The 19,679-nt window shown below is 62.5% G+C and overlaps 1 protein-coding gene across 5 annotated transcripts; it reads left to right on the top strand.

The window, feature by feature from the left end:
- The first annotated feature begins 2 nt into the window (after positions 1–2).
- TMC6 (transmembrane channel like 6) lies at positions 3–18,945 on the top strand. 5 transcript variants are annotated; one of them, XM_058561754.1, is made up of 22 exons: positions 173–1,666; positions 2,146–2,242; positions 3,949–4,087; positions 4,224–4,366; positions 4,559–4,654; positions 5,000–5,158; positions 6,849–6,954; positions 7,105–7,201; positions 7,468–7,725; positions 8,023–8,213; positions 9,711–9,855; positions 11,123–11,278; positions 11,643–11,794; positions 11,889–11,970; positions 12,173–12,270; positions 13,039–13,134; positions 13,417–13,492; positions 14,297–14,430; positions 14,596–14,772; positions 14,884–14,962; positions 17,649–17,716; positions 18,609–18,945. In XM_058561754.1, the coding sequence occupies exons 3-22, from the start codon at positions 4,032–4,034 to the stop codon at positions 18,673–18,675; spliced, it is 2,436 nt and encodes an 811-aa protein (XP_058417737.1). In that variant the 5' UTR covers positions 173–1,666; positions 2,146–2,242; positions 3,949–4,031; the 3' UTR covers positions 18,676–18,945. The 5 variants fall into 5 exon arrangements, with proteins under 5 accessions (XP_058417733.1, XP_058417734.1, XP_058417735.1 ...); XM_058561750.1 differs by lacking the exons at positions 173–1,666; positions 3,949–4,087 and adding an exon at positions 3–131; XM_058561751.1 differs by lacking the exons at positions 173–1,666; positions 3,949–4,087 and adding an exon at positions 3–131 and having other exon boundaries at positions 18,489–18,945.
- Positions 18,946–19,679: the final 734 nt, after the last annotated feature.

The raw sequence follows: 19,679 nt of genomic DNA, 5'->3' as shown, positions 1-19,679 counted from the left end.
GGGTCACATGACAGGAACCCCAGCTCCCCGCTCCGTCTCCTCCCCTCCACTCCTCTGCCCCCACCTCCGGCTGTTTCCTCATCTCCCCGCTGAGCCGGCACTTCCTGCGGGTGCGCGGCGCAGGCGGGCAGGTGAGAGGCGCGCGGCTCAGCCTCCCCAGCCGGCGGAGCCCGGGGCGCGCTGTCCGGGGGTCGGGCCTCCCTCCCGGCGTGGGGCGGGGGCAGGCTGCGCCGGCGTCCGGCCCTGGCGCCTGCGGCTGCCGCCTTCCCGGCCCCGGGGGCCGCGCTGTGGCGGTTCCCAGCACCGAGCTGGGGTTGCTCCTGCGCCCTCACCCCGGGCCCGCGGCGTGGGGAGCGGGAGCCTGACCGGGGGGCCTGACGCACGCGGGGCTGCGGGGCGCAGGGCTCGGGCCCCTTATCTGCCAGTCGCCAGTCGCCCCGGCTTGGCTCGGCGGGCGCGATAGTGCTTAATGGGTGCACTCCATCACGTCGGGCTGAGTTATTTCTCAACTTCCCGCCTCTGTCGTTGGCACCGAGGCCAAGGCCCGGGCCGAGCGCCTGGCCTGTAGTAAGCGCGCAGACATCCGCTCCATTCATGACCTGCCCAGGCGAGGTGGCCATTTCTCTGCCCTGGGATCCCTTGGGAGCCCCCGTGCTCCTGCACTTCTTCCTGGCTCCCTCTCCGCCTTCTGTAGCGCCCGCTCACTTCATAGCTGAGCTCCGATGGCTTTTCTGCCTCCCTGCCTGGCTCCCCACCTGGCTTCCAAGCCTCTCCTCTATGCCAGGCCCCTAGCTGGGTGCTGGTGCTGGGCACACAGTGGGCTCAGAGAGTGGGGGGAGGGGACACAGACCAGCAAACGGGTGGGTCAATAGGAAGTGGCAAGCGCTCCAACAGCGTTCAATCCGGGAGGGCTCCCCGGAGGAGGAGACCTTCAAGTTGGGCCTGGGGCCATGCAAGTACAACTCAGCTGGGGCATGGGTGTGCAGGGAGGGGGGCATTGGGAGGAGAGGCTGGAGCTGAGCAGGCCTGGGTCTCCATTCTGAGGCGCCCGGGCTAAGATCCAGCCCGAGGTAACCCACCTGAGAACCACACTGACAGCTGCACAGGTCCTTCTCTGTCCAGTGTGCAGCCCAGGGCTCCTTCCCCTGGAGTGCATTAGGGTTCTTCATTCGCGCATCCCAGCTTTGCCCACCTTTCTCCCCTCCAGGAGGGCCCTCTCCTTGCTTTCCACCTCGACTGCGCTCTCACCCTGCCTGCCTCTCAAGGCTCCTCCCTGCGCTCCTCCCGGCAGGAATTTCCCCCCACCGCTGTCCAAGTCTCGCCCATTTTCTCAAACCCCGGAGCTCTCCCCTGGCCTCCTCTCGGCTTCCTCAGTCAGGGTTCTGGGTAGAGCTCCAGGTGGACAGGACTCAGGCCCTGGCGGATGCCACTCTGGAGGCTGATTAACCTCTCAGCCTCAGTTTCCTCAACTGTGAGGTAGGACATCAGTGCCCGCCTCCGTCGCTTCTGGGGAATAGCAGAGAAAACAGCACTGGGGACAGTCACAGTGTCAGTCTTTCCAGAGCTCGTCCCCTCCTCCCTTCCTCCCCACCTCGCACACAGGAAGTGCCCTGAACTCTCGCCCGATAAACGCAGAAACCACGCCCACATCGGGAGCAGGGAGACGGTAACCCGGGCCACCAGCCGGCTTGGAGGAGTGCTTGTCAGCAGGAGGCTGTGCGGGAGGAAGGGGTTACCCAATCTGGTGTCACAAGGCGCTGTATCAGTGGGACTTTGCTGCATCGTGTTATTTGGATAATTGCCCTGAGAAGTGGGCGGGTCTGGAACTATTGTCCCCATTTGAAACTTGGGAAAACTGAGACCTACAGGAATTGGGGACTTCAACCAGAGATTGGATACACCCAGACACTTGGCTGCCTTTATCCTGCTCAAGCCTCGGGTGGGGTGCGAGGAGGGGTCGGAAGTCGGCTGGGAGAAGGCGCAGTCGCCCGGGCGAGCCCTGTCACGTGACTCCGGAGGCCCGCCACCACGTGGGCGGGGCTGGGCCGTGCAGCTCCCTCTGGCCCCGCCAGGCCTGTGGCGGTCACAGATCGCCCCCTGGGCCCTCGGTCACTCCCTCCCCCGACCCCGCCGTCCCTCCCCCAGGTACTGAAGCCCAGACCATAGTTCCTGGCAGCTCTTCCTGGGGGACAGGTGAGCCACTCGTGGGCGCGCAGGGCCCCTCCTCTCCGGCACCTTCCAGGTAAGTGGCCGGGGTCCGGTACCGCGTCCGGGCGGGGCCGCAGCCCCGGGGTTGGGGGCGGCGCCCTCGTCCTCCCAGCCCCTGCCCTGCGGCCGGGCAGCTCCACCCCCTCCGAAGTCCTCCGGGCTCTGGGGCCTCTGGGCAGTGAGTTCCCTCCCGGCTTCTCCTGGATCTCCCGGGCTCTGGCTCTCCCGAGAGGAGCGGGGGCGGGGTAACTGCAGCCCCCAGTCCACCGCAGCCGGGCCGGCGGCACCAGGGAGAGGCCGGGGGTGTGTGCCCGGACCGGGGTGGGAAAAGGCGGGGGGGCCGGTCGCGCAGGCCAGTACTACCGGCCGCAGGCGGGGGAGTGGGAGACTGACTGGGCGGGAGTCGGGGGCGCCCGGAGTTGCAGCTGCCCCTGGGCCCCGAGGCTGGGCTGCAGCTCTTCCTGGGCAGCAGCGGCTCCCGGAGGACTCGCGGCCAGCTGGAGTGGAGTTCCTGGAAGCGGGCCCCACCTTGCCCCTCCCCACCTGGCTCAGGGCTCCGGAATGGTGCGCCCCGGAAACTCCGCGGGACCTGCCCCGGCCTGGGGTAGGGCGCCAGGGCGCTGGGTACCAGCCGGGCGGAAGTCCTCGGTGCCAGTGCCCGGTGGGCGGGTCTGTCTGTGGAGAAGGGGAGTCCAGCTCTAGGGACTGGACTAGGGGCACACTGTCAGCCCCACCTCCAGCTGCTTTCCCATTTCAGGCCGAGTGGGGGGTCCTCTGACCCATCTCTCCACGCTCTGCTCCGGCTGGAGGGAAGGGGAAGAGGCTTGGATTGTATGGGGCCTGGGCTCAGAGACTGGACATCCTGGATGCCCCTAAGTGAGGGCCCCATCTGAGCACAGCCCTAGGGGGACCTGCTCTGTCTGCACAGCTGAGCCTCTCCGGAGGAAGCCCCCTTGAGCTGAGCCGGTGTTGCTGAGGGCTGAGTTCCCTGGGAGTGAGGGTGGGGAGGACGCCGCAGCGCGGAGCCTGCAGGACTCAGCTGTGGTGGCCCCCTTGTTACCCCCGCCCCCTCACACGGGGTGCAGAGCCCAGACAAGGCCGCCCCATTCCAGTTGTCCTGGGTGACAGCAGAGCCTTCTGCCTGGACAAAGGCTGGACAAAGGCGGCTTGTTTAATGCCCAGCCTACCCCCCCAAGCCAGCTGTCCTGGCCCGCCCTTAGGGTGACGGAATGCGGGGGAGTTGTTCTCCTGAGAACTGTCGCTCTTGCAGCACCCAGCATGGCAGCCGGGGCTGGTGGGGGGTGAGGGCCACCTGTCTGCAGGACAGGATTTCTTGTGAGAGGAATCGCTGTGGGGACACGGGGCAGCACAGGGAAGGTCTCAGCTGCCCTGACCCTTCTCACAAGAGGGTGGCGTCCCTGGGGGACACAGCTCTTCCCGGTTTCCCAGGGACTGGTGCCATTGAGGAAACCGATGGGGAACTGACCAGACCCCACTCCTGCCTCTCTCCCTCCCTCTCCCTCCCCTGGCAGTGGAAGGGGCGCCCCCTCAGTCCATTCTAGCATGAGGTTTTTTGGGGTCACCCACCTGACCGCATGTTTGCCTATGGATGGGGGCAGGGTGGGGGCTCAGGGAGCCTGGGCTGTGAGTGGCACCTCCCACAGTCTCCAGGGAGTGGGCGGTTTGGCTGGGTGCCAGGCACTGAAGGCCAACTTTGGTGAAAGCTCCCTGTCTCATCAGATGGGCGACGGGAGGCCTGGGAGGCTGTGCCCTGGCTCTGAGCTGCCCTAGGTCTGCACACTGGCTGGGCGGGGGCCACAGACATGGCCCAGACGCCAGCCTTTATCTTCAACGTCCCTGAGACCCCAGAGGACCAGGGGTGAGTTCTGTGGGGCTGGGATGTATCACCCCTGGGGAGAGGCTGTTTGGACCACTGCCTTACCGAAGGGGTAGGCTCCTGGGGAGAGGACTAGGTCAGCCCCAGCCTGAACTCCCACCCCCCATGCTCACCCTAGGAGCCAGGAGCCCAGCCCCTATGATGAGAGCGAAGTGCACCACTCCTTCCACCAGCTCATTCAGGAGCAGAGCCAGTGGGCGGCTGAGGAGGGCCTGGAGCTACAGCAGAGGGTGCCGGAGGCTGACACCCTGGGGGCCTCAGGTGAGGCTGGAGGCTGACACCCTGGGGGCCTCACCTGCCTGGCCCCGGCCCAGGTGCTGAGGGGTCTGGGCCTCCCTCACCTCTCCATTTGGCCCTTCCGGCAGTCTGCAGGCCTGGGGCGGGGATCCGGTAGGGAAAGTTGCTGGCCAGTGGTGTCTCCAGGACCTCTGGACAAGTCTTTCTGCTTTGTAGGCAGTGGCCACCAGGCCTTCCTGGGGCCCGAGGGTGTCCCTGACTACAGCACGGCCACACTCCGCATCTTGGCCAGCATGCCCAGTCGCACCATTGGTGAGTGGGGCCCTCTGCCCTTGGCCCCGACGTTGCCCCCAGGCCCTCGGCTGGGCCGGGGTTTCAGGTGGGGATCTGTGCACCTCAGAGCCAGGCCCTTTTGGCTCCGCCCCACCCGCCTGCTGCCCGGAGGCCCAGCACAGCCCCCTGCAGCACTGCTGGGTTCTAAAAACGACTCCAGAGTTGTCACAGGGGTAAAAATAGGCTCTTGGGAACCCACTGGTGCCTGAGGTCCCTTATAAAGGGCTGTTCCTGGGTCCTGGGAAGGGGGAGCAGCCTCTGTGTCTGCGTGAGGGATGGAGAGGCGAGGCCCGGCCCTGCCTGCCCTGACTGGCACGCCCACAGGCCGCAGCCGTGGTGCCATCCTGTCCCAGTACTACAACCGCACGGTGAGGCTGCGGCGCAGGAGCAGCCGGCCCCAGCTCAGGGGCGTGGGGCGCTCGGCCCGGCCCAGCCTCCGCCTGTACGACCTGGAGCTGGACCCCATGGCCTTCCAGGAGGAGGGTGAGTGAGTGGGGGTCAGAGCCTTGGTGGGGAGGAGGTCAGGCTGATCGGGGTGGGGGCTGGGGTGCACAGACCCACGCTCCCCTCCCCCAGCGGGCTGCCTGACGGCCCCCAGCTGTAGGGTCCCTTTGCAGGGGGAGGGGGAGTATCTTGGTGTCCTGGCCACTGGGGCAGAGAAGTGGGGCCTTTCAGGCTGCAAAGGGTTCGGCCCACGGCAGGAGGCCAATGCACTCCACAGCATCTGTCGAGCACTTGTAGTGTTGTAGACGCTGGTCTCGGCTTTGGGATGTGATGGTGGTAAGCAGACCCCTTCCAGCTCTCATGCAGCTGATGGTCTGCCCAGTGAAACAGATGGGAACCAAATAAATGGATAAGTGCACGATTAAAGCTCAGATAAAGGCAACTGAGGAAAAGTGCACAGGGGGAGAGCATCACGGAACTGTCTAGCCTAGAGGGATCGAGGGAGGCTTCCTGGAGGACGTGACTCTAGACCAGAGTGAGCATGTGCAAAGGCCCTGAGGTAGGAGGCCCTGGCGTGTCTGAGCAGCGTGGAGGCCAGCGTGGCGGGGCTGGGGAACGAGGGACAGTGGTCGTAGCAGGGCCTGGTCTCACGTGTGGGTCTTTGACCAGGTGGTCTCTGGCGTTCAGGTGCCCAGAAGGTCAGGCACTTTCTTGGGGCCCTGCCTCTGTTTCCTCCCCTGCTTCACCCAAGGTCCCCAGCTGGTGGGTGATGGAGCAGTGCAGGGTGGCACAAGCTCTGGGGTCAAAGTGAATGCCAGTTTCACTCTGCAAACAGGGCCAGGTGTCAACATTCTGAGTGTCATTTCTTTTTTTTTTTGTGAGGAAGATCAGCCCTGAACTAACATCCATGCTAATCCTCCTCTTTTTGCTGAGGAAGACCGGCTCTGAGCTAACGTCTATTGCCCACCCTCCTCCTTTTTCCCCCCAAAGCCCCAGCAGATAGTTGTATGTCACAGCTGCACATCCTTCTAGTTGCTGTATGTGGGACGCGGCCTCAGCATGGCCGGAGGAGCGGTGCGTTGGTGTGCGCCCGGGATCCAAACCCAGGCCGCCAGTAGCAGAGCGCGCACACTTAACCACTAAGCCACAGGGCCAGCCCCCTGAGTGTCATTTCTTATCTGGAAAATTGGGGTTAAAGTAGTCCCCCGTCCCAGGGTGGTGGTAAAGATGAGAGGAGGTGGGGAGGTTAAGCACCCTGGCCCCTCACTCACCCCACAACAGCTGGCATAGTGGGAAGTGGTGGAGGACGGGGTGGGGTTGGGACTCTATTGCTGCTGAGCTGGGGCCAGTGAGGCTCAGGTGCATGGGGGTCAGAGCAAGATGCTTGTGGGCACCCAGGAGGAGAGTTTGGGTCAAGGAGGAGGGGCCTTTGGGCTGGGCCTTGGAGGACACTGGGAACTTGATGGAGACGGAGAAGGCGCTCCGGGGCTCAGGGGCAGAGGTGGGAGAGTGAGGACGGCCAGTAGGGGTGTGAGACGGCTGGGCAGGGCACGGTCTGACTTCGATGGTCCAGGCAGAGAGGAGCCATCGGGCCTGCAAGGGGGGCAGAGGCCTGTGCTGGGTGGGGCAGCAGGGGCAGACAGGCCCGTCCAGGGTCATGGCCATAGGGGCGGGAGGGAGGGAGGGTGCTTCTGGGAGCTGACAGGACCCCTTTGTTCTGCTCCTGCAGAGAAGCGGATCCTCCTGGTGAAGGAGCTTCAGGGCCTGACCGTGGCCCAGCGGGACCACATGCTCCGGGGCATGCCTTTGAGCCTGGCCGAGAAACGCTCCCTGCGGTCAGTGCCCATGGCCTTGGGCGGCCCCGAGACCCGCTTCCTTGGCTGGGCTGGGTGGTCAGCGAGAAGGGCCCTGAGCCTCTGGTGGGTGGTCCCCGGGGGAGTGGGGCCCACCCCTGGTCCAGGCCCTGATGCTGCCTCTGCCCCCAGAGAGGACAGCTGGATCCAGAAGGGGAAGCAGAGGGGCCCACAGGGCCGTCGTGGGCTCTTCTCCTGTTGCAGCCGGCTCCGCTACGCCTGTGTCCTGGTAGGAGCCTCCTGGGCTGGGCTTCCAGTCCTCCATCCGGGATGGGGCCAGGACAGCTGGGCGGGCTGGGGCCGGCCACTCTCTTCCTCCACTGTCCTGCTCGTGGGGTCTCCTGGCCTTCAGCCGAGCTCTGGTGCTGTGGATGACCAACCTCCCCTCTGCTGCCCCCTGCATCTCCAAGCCAGATGCCTGGGCTCTTGGCTCGGAGCTGGCCTGGCTCCCCCTCGGGGCCTCGCCTGCAGGACCTTCTGCCCCTGTTCCCACAGGCCTTGCACAACCTGGGGCTCGTGCTGCTCTCAGGGCTGCAGGCCCTGACGCCGTGGCGCTACGCCCTGAAGCAGATCGGCGGCCAGTTCGGCTCTAGCGTGCTCTCCTACTTCCTCTTCCTCAAGACCCTGCTGGCCTTCAACGCCCTCCTGCTGCTGCCGTTGCTGGCCTTCATTGTGGGCGTGCAGGCTGCCTTCCCGCCGGCCCCCTCGGGCTCCGTGCCCGCCTTCACAGGCCTGGAGCTCCTCACAGGCGGGGTGAGGGCCGGGGGGCCAGAGGCATCGGGCCGATGGGGGCGCTTTCTGGTCACAGCTTCCCCAGGGACCTCTCCCACCAGTGCTGTGACTCCAGGTGTCCAGCCAGATCTCCTCAATGTCCATCTTGCCGTGATTTCAGTGGGGCCTGGGAAGCCCCAGGATGGTCTCGGCCCTTTGTCGTGCTCTGCTTTTCTCCTTGCCCTGCCCCCATGGGTGCCCTCCCTCTGCCTCGCGAAGCCTGAGGGGGTCAGGTGTTGGGGGGAGAGTAGCTGACTCAGACGGGCCTCCTCCCTGCAGGGCAGCTTCTCCCACACCGTCATGTACTACGGCTACTACAGTAATGCGACGCTGAACCAGCCGTGTTCCCCCCCACTGGATGGCGGCCAGTGCACCCCTGAGGCAGGTGGCCTGCCCTACAACATGCCCCTGGCTTACCTCTTCACCATGGGCGTGGCCTTCTTTATCACCTGCATCACCCTGGTGTACAGGTAAAGGGTCTCCACCATATGACCCTGGCTCTGAGCACCATTGATCCATCCATCCCTCCATCTATCCATCCTTCCATCCATCCATCCATCCATCCATCCATCCCTCCTTCCCTCCATCCATCCACCCACCCATCCATCCATCCATCCATGCTTCTATCTATCCATCCATCCATTCATCCAGCTACCCATTCATCTATCAGTCCATCCATCCGTCCGTCCGTCCGTCTGTCCGTCCATCCATCCATCCATTCCTCCATATGTTCATCCATCTACCCATTCATCCATCACTCCATCCATCCTTCCATCCATCCATCCATCTTTCCATCCCTTCATCCATCACTCCATCCATCCTTCCTTCCATCCATCCATCCATCCATCCATCTGTCCATCTGTCCGTCCGTCCGTCCGTCCGTCCGTCCATCCATCCATCCATCCATTCCTCCATCTGTTCATCCATCTACCCATTCATCCATCCATCTTTCCATCCCTTCATCCATCACTCCATCCATCCTTCCATCCATCCATCCATCTTTCCATCCATTCATCCGTCACTCCATCTATCCATCCATCCATGGATACTCGCTCCCTTCCTTGCATCCACCTGCATGTTCATCCATATCCACCCCTCCACCCCACAAACATTTGCTGTGCTTGGCTCAGGGCAGGCAGGTGAACAAGCATGATGCCTGTCCTTGAGGAGCTTGCTGTCTAGGGGAGAAGAGAGACCAGTGAGGAGGCTGGGAAAATCCAGGAGTTGTGGAGCATTGGAGGAGTCAGGCTGGCTTCCCAGGGGAAGTGGCACGTGCCCCTGAGGGGGAGGTTAAATAAGAGTGGGCAGCGAAGAAAGGGGCCAGCCCAGTGGCACAGCAGTTAAGTTTGCACGCTCCGCTGCGGCGGCCCGGGGTTCACAGGTTTGGATCCCAGGCGTGCACCGATGCACCACTTGTCAAGGCACGCTGTGGTGGCGTCCCATATAAAGTAGAGGAAGATGGGCACGGGTGTTAGCACAGGGCCAATCTTCCTCAGCAAAAAAGAGGAGGATTGGCAACAGATGTTAGGTCAGGGCTGATTGTCTTCACAAAAAACAAAAAACAAAAAACAAAAATAAGAGTGGGCAGCGAAGAAGCAGAAAAAGGTGTTTTGGTTATCAGGAGAGGCAGTGCAAAGGCCCTGAGGTGAGCCAGTATATTCTCCACCCATGTCTGGGTAGGAGGGAGCCAGCCATGTCAGTGGGGAATGGAGCCTGACCCCTCTTCCAGCCACTTGTAGCTGGGGGGCACCATATTGGACAGGGCTGATCTAGAGTGGCCAGCTGTCCACACCAGGAGGCTGGGCTGGAGGTGGGGCAGGGGGCTTGGAGGGAGGCCCATCCCATACTGGAAGGGCTCCTCTGTGTGGGGGGCAGGCTTTGGCTGCAGGGAGTGTCCTGTCTGTCTTCTCCCCGGCCTCTGCGCCCCTCGCACCTCGTCACGCCCTGCCTGGCTCTGCTCCTCCCAGCATGTCTCACTCTTTTGGGGAGAGCTACCGGGTGGGCAGCACCTCGGGGGTCCATGCCATCACCGTTTTCTGCTCCTGGGACTACAAGGTGACTCAGAAGTGGCCCTCCCGCCTCCAGCAGGACAACATCCGAACCCAGCTGAAGGTGAGCCGCCTGGGGACCTGTGGTCCCTGCTCCCCGCCCCGTGTCCCCAGAACACCAATCCCAGGCTGCACAGCCCCCATAGACCTGGCCCGGGGTCCACTTAGGACCAAATGGGCAGAGCTGTGCTCTGGAGGGAGGACCACCTGCCGTGAACTGGACTCCGGGCGCAGGGGTGGGGGTCTTGTCCTGCTCGGTGACGGGGCGGGGGCCCCCCAGTTCCAGAGACACGAAGCAACATGCGGAATCGTCCTGGTTTTTTCTCCTGTGCACTTCCCTCATTGGGGCTGCCTCTCGTCTGCTAGCGAGGGTCAGCGCCCTCGGCCCTCCACCACACAGGAGCCCACGCTAACGGAAAACTCTGCTCGCAGTGGGTTTTGGTGGGCGTGCATGCTCTGGGTGGACCTTTGATGTTGGCCTGTCCTCCATCCTGTGGGGACTCAGGTGTCTGTCCACCCTTACCCCGGGCTCGAGCCCCGGGGGCCGACGCTGCAGTGGGAGAGGGTTAGGTTTGCTCTTGGGGCCTCTCCTGGGAGTCCTGTGTCCTCTGGTCCCAAGCGGGAAGAGACCCGCGGGGCTCCAGCTGGCACGCGCTCCTGGCTCGCCATGGTAGCCCAGGGTGAGGACTGTCATCTCCCTGTGCTACTTGTGAGGAGACTGAGGCGCAGAGGTTTGGTCCTTTGCCCAAGGCCGCAGGGCTAGAGGGTGGCTGAGCTGGGCCTCTTGGAAAGTTCTCCGTGTTTCCGGGGTTTCATGCCATAGGATTTGCGTCAGGGAAGCTCGTGGCTTTGACCTTGCTAAAGGGCCTTCATTGCCCTCAGGGAGCTCCCATGGCGGGGCCAGGTGCCCTTTGCACCTTGGGACTCCTGGTCAGCTAGGGGCCATTCACCTCCACAACAGGCAGGATGGCTCAGGAGGCAGGGCTGGGGAGGGAGGGGGGTGGGGTGGGCGGGAGAGGTTGGGGCAGGCCTCAGGATGCAGTATGGGCCCCCATGGGAGCAGGTGGACACAGCAGGGGGCTGGTGGGGGGATCAGGGACAGGGCACAGCCTCAAGGCCATGTTTTGTGTTCTCCTTGTGCCTGGAGACAGGGCCCCAGAATGGAGGGAGGGACAGGCAGGGGAGTTGGGGGTGGGCGAGAGGCGACTCCTCTGTCCCTCCAAGCCTGCCTGTGTGTCCACTCAGTGTGTCCCTGTGTGTGTGTCGTGCGTGTCTGCACGTCCCTGTGTGTCTGTGCCATGGAGTGAGTGACAGGCTCGCTGTCGCCACAGGAGCTGCTGGCCGAGTGGCAGCTGCAGCAGGGTCCCCAGAGCGTGTGGGGGCGGCTGCGGCAGGTGGCCGTGCTGGGGCTTGTGTGGCTTCTGTGCCTGGGGACCACGCTGGGCTGCACCATGGCCGTCTACGCCTTCTCTGAGCTCATGATCAAGGTGCGAGGACGGAGTGGGCAGCCCCTGGAGCCTTCGGCCCGGACTGGGAGCTGGCTCAGGGCCCTGTGTGACCCTTGGGTAGTCCTGCCTGTCCTTTCCATCTGCCTCATGTTTTCCCCCTTCTCTCCTTTTATTTTCTTGTTTTCTTTGGGTTTCTCTTTTCTTTTTCCGACACCTGTGCCCCTCCTTCCTGTGTGGTTTGAGCATGAGGCCTGGGGTGCACCGTATCTTGGGGGAGGGAGTTGCCACCTGCCAGTTCCACCCCTCCTTCCGCCCTGCCCCCGCCTCCCCCCCCACCCCATCAGTGCACCTGGCCTCGGTGAGGCGACTGTGGTGACCACTGCCCCTCCCCCTGCCCTAGCAGAGCCCAGTGTCTGCTGAGCGGGAGTGGGAGCTGCTAGCCCTGCCCCTGGTGGTCTGCCTCCTCAACCTGGGGGCCCCCTACCTGTACCGTTGCCTGGCTGCCCTGGAGCGGCACGACTCCCCGATGCTGGAGGTATACGTGGCCATCTGCAGGTGTGTGGCCTGGTGGGGCAGGTGGGGGCTTCCTGGGACAAGACCTCTGTCTCCCAGGGACCCCTCCCTCAGCCTCCACACCCCCGTCCTCCAGGAACCTCATCCTAAAGATGGTCATCCTGGCGATTCTTTGCTACCACTGGCTGGGCCGCAGGGTGGGCGCCCTGAAGGACCAGGTGAGGGTGGGCCTGGGTGGGGCTGGGGGAGGCGTCTGGGCCCCTCAGGAGGGGCTGCCCTGGTCCCAGGGGCAGGGGTGGAGGCAGTGGCCGCTCACAGCAGCCCCGCACCCAGCCCTCACTGGACTTTGGCCAGGTGGACAAACAGACCGGAGGCCCCCCGGCGGGCGGGGGACGGGGGCTCAGGCCTTGTCTGTTTCAGTGCTGGGAGAACTTCGTGGGTCAGGAGCTGTACCGGCTCATGGTGATGGACTTCATCTTCATGCTGCTGGACACGCTTTTCGGGGAGCTGGTGTGGAGGTGAGGCCCCATCCACCTCCGTGAGCACGGGTCCCTGCCCTCACCTGGGCACCTGGGCTCTCCACCCTCAGAAGGGCTCAGAGCATCCTCACCTGCGTGCTGGGGGTGTCCCCTGGGAGGTCCTCAGGCCTTTGAAAAGCAGGACCTGACCTCCCAGATGGGGCCCATAAATCTCCACCCACAGCGGGGGCGGGGCCCTTTTGTAAAAGATCGTTAAACCAAAAACACACTTAGCAGACAGGATGTAACCTATTTTTAGGTCGGAAAGGAAAACAGGTTTCAGAATGATGCATATAGTGTAGTCTCGGTCTTGTGCAAAGAAAAAAGGGTCAGAACGAAGAGGTAGAAAGTGGAGGGACATTTTCAAAATGCCGCGGCGGCCGCCGTGGGGGCAAGCACTGCAGGCGTTTTTTGTTTCCTTCTTTTTGTGTTTTCTTCGAGAACATATGAATTTAATAATAAAAAAATGAGATTTTTCAAAAGCAGTAAAACGTTTGATGCCGATTGTGTGTATTTATACGCTTGGGTGTATCCGTAGGTACTTAGAAAAAGGACCCAGACAAAGCTGCCTGTAGTCTAGAGCCCCTCAGGGGGAGAACCCCAGGCTGCTGTCTCCCCTGACATCGCTGGGCGCCCGAGGCGGGGCGGGTAGGGACGTCAGCTCCTTGTGCAGCTCACCTGCCAGGTGCCTGCCTTCCGGGGGTGGGACTAGGGTCTGTCTCCAGGATGGGCCCCCCTGTGTGACCCTCAGGGGTTCCTCTGCCCCAGGCTCATCTCTGAGAGGAAGCTTAAGAGGAAGGGGAAGCCAGAGTTCGACATTGCCCGGAATGTTCTGGAGCTGATTTACGGGCAGACCCTGACCTGGTGAGCATATTCCACTTGCCTCGCACTTTCCCCGGCCCCGGAGAGGGCTGAGCCCCTTTGCCCCTGAGGACCCCGGTGAGGCCCAGCCCTGGGATTCTGGAGTGACATGGGCCCTGAGCCCTTACCTCCCAGGAGACTCAGTCTGCAGCCGGACACACTGGCTGTGCCCTCCCCGGGGTCCCGAGCCCAGCCTCGCCTGGGGGCCGTTTAGCCCTGGGGAACAGCACTGGGGTCATGACCCCAGCCTCTGGACTGCAGACCCCTCCTCCCGTCCCTCCCCAGGCTGGGGGTCCTGTTCGCGCCCCTCCTCCCTGCCATGCAGATCGTGAAGCTGCTGTTCCTCTTCTACGTTAAGAAGGTAAAGGCGCTGCCTGGGCCTCAGGAGGGCGGTGGGGCCTTGGGAGCATGCGCAGCTGGAAGGGCTGCTGGGCTGGCAGACACGGAGCCTTGGGACTTTGGAACCCTCCCCTGACCCCAGTGGTATGGGGCTGGCAGCCCAGGGCCACCCTCTGGGGTCAGTCTCATGTCCCCAGGGGACCAGCTGACCTCCCCCTCCCAGGCATCACTGTCCTGGGGTGATACCCGGCCCATCCGGGTCTGTGGTCATTACTGGGTGCCTGTGTGCCGTGGGCTGGGGCTTAGGGGGGCATAGGGCTGGGAGGTTTCTGAGCCTCAGACTCTGCTGGCCCGTGGGAAGCGACCCTGGTGCTCTGTCCTCAGGTGGGGGTGTGCATGGTGGCTGAGAACCCAGTTCCTGCCCTCTCTGACCCTGTTTCCTCATCTGTACAATGCGGGCAGTGCTCCAGGGGCACGGCCGGAAACGATGTTTATAAAGCATTGGGTGCGGTGTCTGGCCCAGCAGAGACCTTCAGTCGATGGAGGTGGCTGTTAGTATCGCCCTTTGCACGTGTGCCTCGGCCTCCCTTCTGAGCCTGGAGGTTGGCCCGTGGGCTCTTTCCAACTGCGTGCTCAGGTTCCCAGAACGTCTGCCTCTCTGTGGAGCTGCCCGGGCTGGGGCGGAGGGGAGGCTTCTTCTGTCCTGGGGTCTGGGCTCAGGCCTGCCTGGACGCACAGCACCCCCCCGCCCCCCCGGAGGCCCCGCCAGGCCTGGGGGAGGGCGGGGGCCGGCAGGGCGGTGGCAGAGCTCAGCCTTTGTCCTCAGACGAGCCTGGTGGCCAACTGCCGGGCGCCCCGCAGGCCCTGGCTGGCTTCCCACATGAGTACCGTCTTCATCTCTCTGCTCTGCTTCCCCTCCTTCCTGGGCGCTGCCATCTTCCTCTGCTACGCCATCTGGCAGTGAGTGGGCGCTCGGCCTCTGGGGGGTGGGGGCGGGAGTCACCCAGGATTCCTGGAGGTGCTGCCTGGAGGAGCCTGGGGGGCTGTGGCCGGTGGCTGCGGTTCGGGGTGACGTGGAGGTTGCCTTTGCCAGGGCTGAGAGTTCAAGTGGCCCTCTTCCCCCAGGGTGAAGCCCTCGAGCATCTGCGGCCCCTTCCGGACTCTGAACACCATGTATGAGGCGGGCAAGGTGTGGGTGCGCCACCTGGAGAAGGCAGGCCCCAAGGTCTCCTGGCTGCCCTGGATCCACCGGTACCTGGTGGAGAACACCTTCCCCATCTACCTGGTGTCTGCGGTGCTGCTGTGAGTGCAGGCACGCTGGGCATGGGGAGGACCAGCCCAGGCGGGCCCACCCGCTCCCGCCCCCGCCCCCGGGCTCCTGCGCGGGGCCCAGCCTGACCTCGTCTCCTGCAGGGCGGTGATCTACCTCAACATCCAGGTGGTGAAGGGCCAGCGGAAGGTCATCTGCCTCCTCAGGGAGCAGATCAGCAACGTGAGTCCCCTCCCGCCTCCCCCCCCCGTGAGAGGGCTACTGCTAGCTCACTCCCAAGGCCCCTCCACACCTCCTCTCGCGGACCTGGGCTGTTGAAAGGGTTTGTGGGCCAAACAAATTGCATTGATTGAAATGTGTGGTTTGTATTAAGCGGAGATGTGGACGCGAGGCAGCCAGGCTTCCCGTCTGCAAAGACCCCGCTGGGACGAGGGCTCCAGAGGATCTCATTAGCCCCAGCTGAGATAAGGCATTTTAGGGGGTGTGGCCCTGCATGGGTGCAGACAGTCTCTGAGGATTTCTGAGATGCTGGAAATGGCTTTTGGACTTCCCGGGGCACCCATGTTGGAACACGGACCCTATTCAGTGCCCTCATTTTGCAAACAAGTGGAGTCAGGTTGCAAGTGGGCTGGGTTAAAACACTTTTAGTAAGCACGTTGCAGTCTGTCATAAAAGAGTGGGAGGCAGGGTGGGCCTGGACGCTCAGGGTGCACTCCCTCCTGGGACCCCCACTGGATGGAAGCTGGGCCCCGGGAAGCCCACCCTGAGAGGCAGCCCAGCCCTGTCCCGGGCACTGTCCCTCCTTTGGGACTCGGTCACCGAACCTGCCATCACGTTGAGAACACGTTACTGTCCTGTCGAGTCTGGGTCGCTTGGCCTGGTATTTGCCCCTTCACCCGGGTCATGTCCTGCTCGGGGCTGGCTGGTGCTCAGGGGTACCTGCTGACCACACCCCCAGGGCCCAGACATCACTCTCCCCAGTGCCATTTTTTCCTTTTTCCCTTTTCCTCCTGTGTTTTTCACTTGTGTTCTTAACGCTTGAGCCCACTTTGGGGCCGGCTGGTGCCCGCGTCCCCCAGGTGTTCACATCAGGGCTGGGCCCGTGGCTCCTCTCCTGCAGTAGCTCCGGGCGTGCTGGTGGCCACCTGCGATGCGGCGTGAGAAAGGACATGGGGGTCAGGCGCAGGGTGTCGGCCAAGGCAGGATGGGGCTGGGGCGCAGCACACGTGTGACCCTGCTGCTGGCTAATTGATGCAGGGGCAGGAGCTTCGGGTCAGTTCTCCAACTGACCCGAAGCGGGACGATCCCTTAGGTACAGCTCCCACGTTTTACGGGGTTATAAATAACACAGTACAGCTAACCCATCTCCCCCCTCACCAGTGGTACGCCTTGGCGAGCTCACAGGGGGCGGAGCTCAAGGCCGGGCATTTTGGCTGAGCTGGTTGCCCGGCCACAGCTGGTGGAAGCGGGTTTTTGCCAACAGGCTCCTGGCCTACTGTGTGTGCCTGAGGGCCTGTGGGTGCCGGGGGTGGGGGGGCTGGCAGGAGTGGTGGGGGGACCGCAGCGTTGGGAGGAGAATTCCAGCTCCACCTGCCGTTTCTCTGGGAGCTGAAGGACCATTCTCCAGCTGGACCCTTGCTGCAGACAGTGTCCCTCCAAGGCCGAGCCCTGCCCCATCCCAGTCTTTGGGGCGGCGGGTCTGAGCTCAGCTAGCACCCGGAGCGCTTTCCCCGGGCCTGGGCAGGGCGGCCTCCCCAAGTGCACAGCCCTCTGTACCCACCAACAACTCCATAGAGAAACAACTTGGGAGGCCACTTAAGGGGGCCCCTCCTGGGTGAGCCGGGGTCCCAGGCACCCAGAATGCATCCTGACAAAATTGCTCTTCTCTCTTTGTGAGGACTCACTTCCTGCAGAGAGTCCAGTCTGGCCTGGGGACTGATGGTCACTGAAGTCCGGCCAGTGTTTATGGGCACCAGGGGCCAGGCTCAAAGCTTTATGTGCTTTTCACATTCAGTTGTCGAAAGAGCCCTGAGTTGGCCAATATTTGCTCCAAAGACGTCAGCGTCCCAATCCCAGACCCTGTGAATATGCCACAACACTTGGCAAAGGGTGGGGGTAAGGGTCGCATATGGAATTAAATTTGCTAGGCATCTGACTGTGAGATGGGCAGGTATCCTGGACTATCCGGGTGAGCACAGTGTAATCACAAGGCCCTTAAAAGTGGAAGAGAGAGGTGGGAGAGTCAGCGTCAGAGATGTGAGAAAGACTTGACCGGCCACTGCCGGCTTTGCAGATGGAAGGGGGCCAGGAGCCAAGGGATGTGGGCGGACTTCAGAAGCTGGAAATGGCAGGAAAGATTCTCCAGAAGGAACCAGCCCAGCTGACACCTTGATTTTAGCCATGAGACCCATTTTGGACTTCTGACCTCCAGAACTGAAAGATGATGAATTTGTGTTGTTTTAAGCCACTAAGTTTGTGGTAATTGGTTAGAGCAACAATAGAAAACTAATACAAGCCCTGTGACACAGACATTCTTATCCCCCTTTTACAGATGGTGACTGAGGTCAGAGAGGAGGTAATTTGCTCAGGGCAGAGGTAGTAAGTGGCAGCACCAGTTTTAAGTAGACTCAGGCTGGCTCTGTGGCCCACACTGTGGGGCTGATCACATTTTCCTTTTCCCCTTGGCCACTAGGAAGCTTAGATCTATATATATGCCCCCTGCTTGGCTCTTGGTTTTTCCTTGTCCTTATTTTGGTGCCTCTTTCCCCCTTCTTTAAACACGGTGTGCTTGTGATGTTGAATACTCCTTGTGAGCTCCCCCAAGTGCAGTCTGGAACAGGGCGGTTCTGGACGGACAGACAGCTAGACAACTTTGGTTCTCTCACCTTTTGTGTTTGGGCCTTTCTAGGAGGGGGAAGACAAAATCTTCTTAATCAACAAGCTTCACTCTGTCTACGAGAGGAAGGAGAGGAGCAGGTGAGGGGCCTTGGAGGGGTTGGGACCACTCCGTGTGTGAGTGTGGAGGGGAGAGGGAACAGGGACTGGACAGGGAGGGACACTGTGTGGAGCTGGGGGATGGGGAGGGAGGTGGCTGCTGGCTCCCCGGGTGGCCCTCACCTCTAGGGACTCCCCTGCCCTCTTTTCCCACCTTTCCTCCTCAGGTGGGTGGGGCATCTGAGGGAGGAGGAAAGTTGTTCAATTTGGTGAGAAAGGCAAAAACAGCAAAGAAAGAACTGCATGCAGGGGTGGTTGAGCAGGGCCTCCCATGTCCTTTCCCTCCCCTCCTCTCTGCCACTCCCCTTTCTTTATAAGTCAGGGGTGCTAGCCTCGCTGGCCCTTCTCCTCAGTCCCTTGCCAAATTCTCCCCATGGGCTAAACACCCCCACAATGTTGTGTCTCAGCTTTGCGTGCCCCTGGGCGGGGCTCGGGTTGCTCCCTGTGCCCCACTTCTCACCCTTCATCTCAGTTACCTGTGGTTAAGCCCAGGAAAAGGGAGATGAGTGCAGACATCGTCCTGCTGCCTGGACAGACAGACACACGGGAATATACACGTGTACACACCCCTCCTCTACCCTCCACCCAGCCAGGGGGGCAGGCCGAGATCTGTGGGTCCGAGACCCTGGGGCTCCTCCCAAGGCAGAACGAGCCACCTAACAAGACCCCCCACCCCCCAAACTAACACATCAGGGGGGAATCTGGACCTTCGTCCAGCCCCATCCGCTTCTCTCTAGAGCCTTCTTTACCCTAGGGAGGCCGAATGCAGCTCCTGAGGAAGGCTGTTGGGCACCTGGCCTCAGCCAGGTTGGAGGAACCTCGGCATCTCTGCCCGAGGCCACAGCTGCCCCTCGCTGCCTTCTCTTTCTGGCAGGGTTGGCAGAGCCCACGAGGCCGAGACGCCCCCAACCCTGCTTGCAGATGAGCAGGATGCCCGGTAGGACAGCGACAGGCCTGGCAGCCGGGTGTCTGCTCATAGCTTGGCCTGCACCCTGTGTCACCCTCCACCCCCACGGCCCTGCAGGCACAGATGCGAGCCCAAGACCACACTGGCCCCCTCTGGGTGACCCCGCTGGGACACAGGGAGGGTGATGGGACTGCAGCTCATCTGAGGCTGGAGCTAGAGGTGGGCGAGTGGGGCTGGGGGACCCCAGTGGACCTTGCCCTGCCTGGACTCTATTTATTCTGATTAAACATGTTTTCCGAAATGGGCTTGTATCTTGGGAGCCTGTGCTCATGACCCACGCCTGCCCAGGTGTGTGCAGGGCTTGCTCTGCCCCTGGGCCCACAGCCTGCGTCCTGCTGCCCCATGAATGACCTCTAGGCCGAAGTCGTGGGAACCTCGGCCTCCTGCACAAGCAGCCCCTTCAGTTCCTCCTTCTGGCTCTTCGAGGCTCCTCTCCTTGCCACACCAGAGCCCTGCAGCCTTCCTCTCAATAGTTGTGGATGCACTTGTGGTTGGATGAACATGAACGACCACTTCCAGTGGTCACGAAAAGCCCAGGAGATGCTTCTGTGGGGTGACCCCAGGCACCCTGTCCGTTTCAGTACTGATGAAACAGATGCCCTCGGGCTTTGGTGCTGAGCACAGGGCGCCCTCTGCTGGCCGAGCCACAGACGGCAGGGATGGACCACACCGCAGCCTGAGTGCTGCCCCTGACCAGCCTGAGCCCAGGAGGCTCGCACCTACGTGGGCGAGCCAGATAGGCAAGAACTATGGGTGTGTCCAAGGTGATAAAGCCAGCAGCAGTGATGCTTTAGTGGTTATTGGGGGGCGGGCAGGAGGGCAAATTTAGGGAGGGACTGGGGGGCAGGGCTGACATTTCAGTTGTGAATGAGCCGTGGGGAGAGGAGCCTGCCAGGCAGAGGGGCAGCCAGCGCCCAGGCCTGGGGTGGGAGGGGGTCTGGCTGCCTGTGGCTGTTGGGGGTGACCCCAGGTCCCACC

Source organism: Diceros bicornis, chromosome 18 (genome assembly GCF_020826845.1).
Source record: "Diceros bicornis minor isolate mBicDic1 chromosome 18, mDicBic1.mat.cur, whole genome shotgun sequence".
Lineage (NCBI taxonomy): Eukaryota > Metazoa > Chordata > Mammalia > Perissodactyla > Rhinocerotidae > Diceros > Diceros bicornis.
Note: the sequence above shows the minus strand (reverse complement) of the source record. Positions and strands in the feature narration are given on the sequence as shown.

What these genes read in the sequence shown, in the direction of transcription:
- TMC6 (XM_058561750.1), top strand. Translation starts at nt 8, where the DNA reads ATGACAGGAACCCCAGCTCCCCGCTCCGTCTCCTCCCCTCCACTCCTC. An exon ending in CATGCCCAGTCGCACCATTG is followed by an intron (nt 4,655 to 4,999) that starts GTGAGTGGGGCC and finishes GCACGCCCACAG; the next exon opens with GCCGCAGCCGTGGTGCCATC. An exon ending in GAGAGGAAGGAGAGGAGCAG is followed by an intron (nt 17,717 to 18,608) that starts GTGAGGGGCCTT and finishes TCTTTCTGGCAG; the next exon opens with GGTTGGCAGAGCCCACGAGG.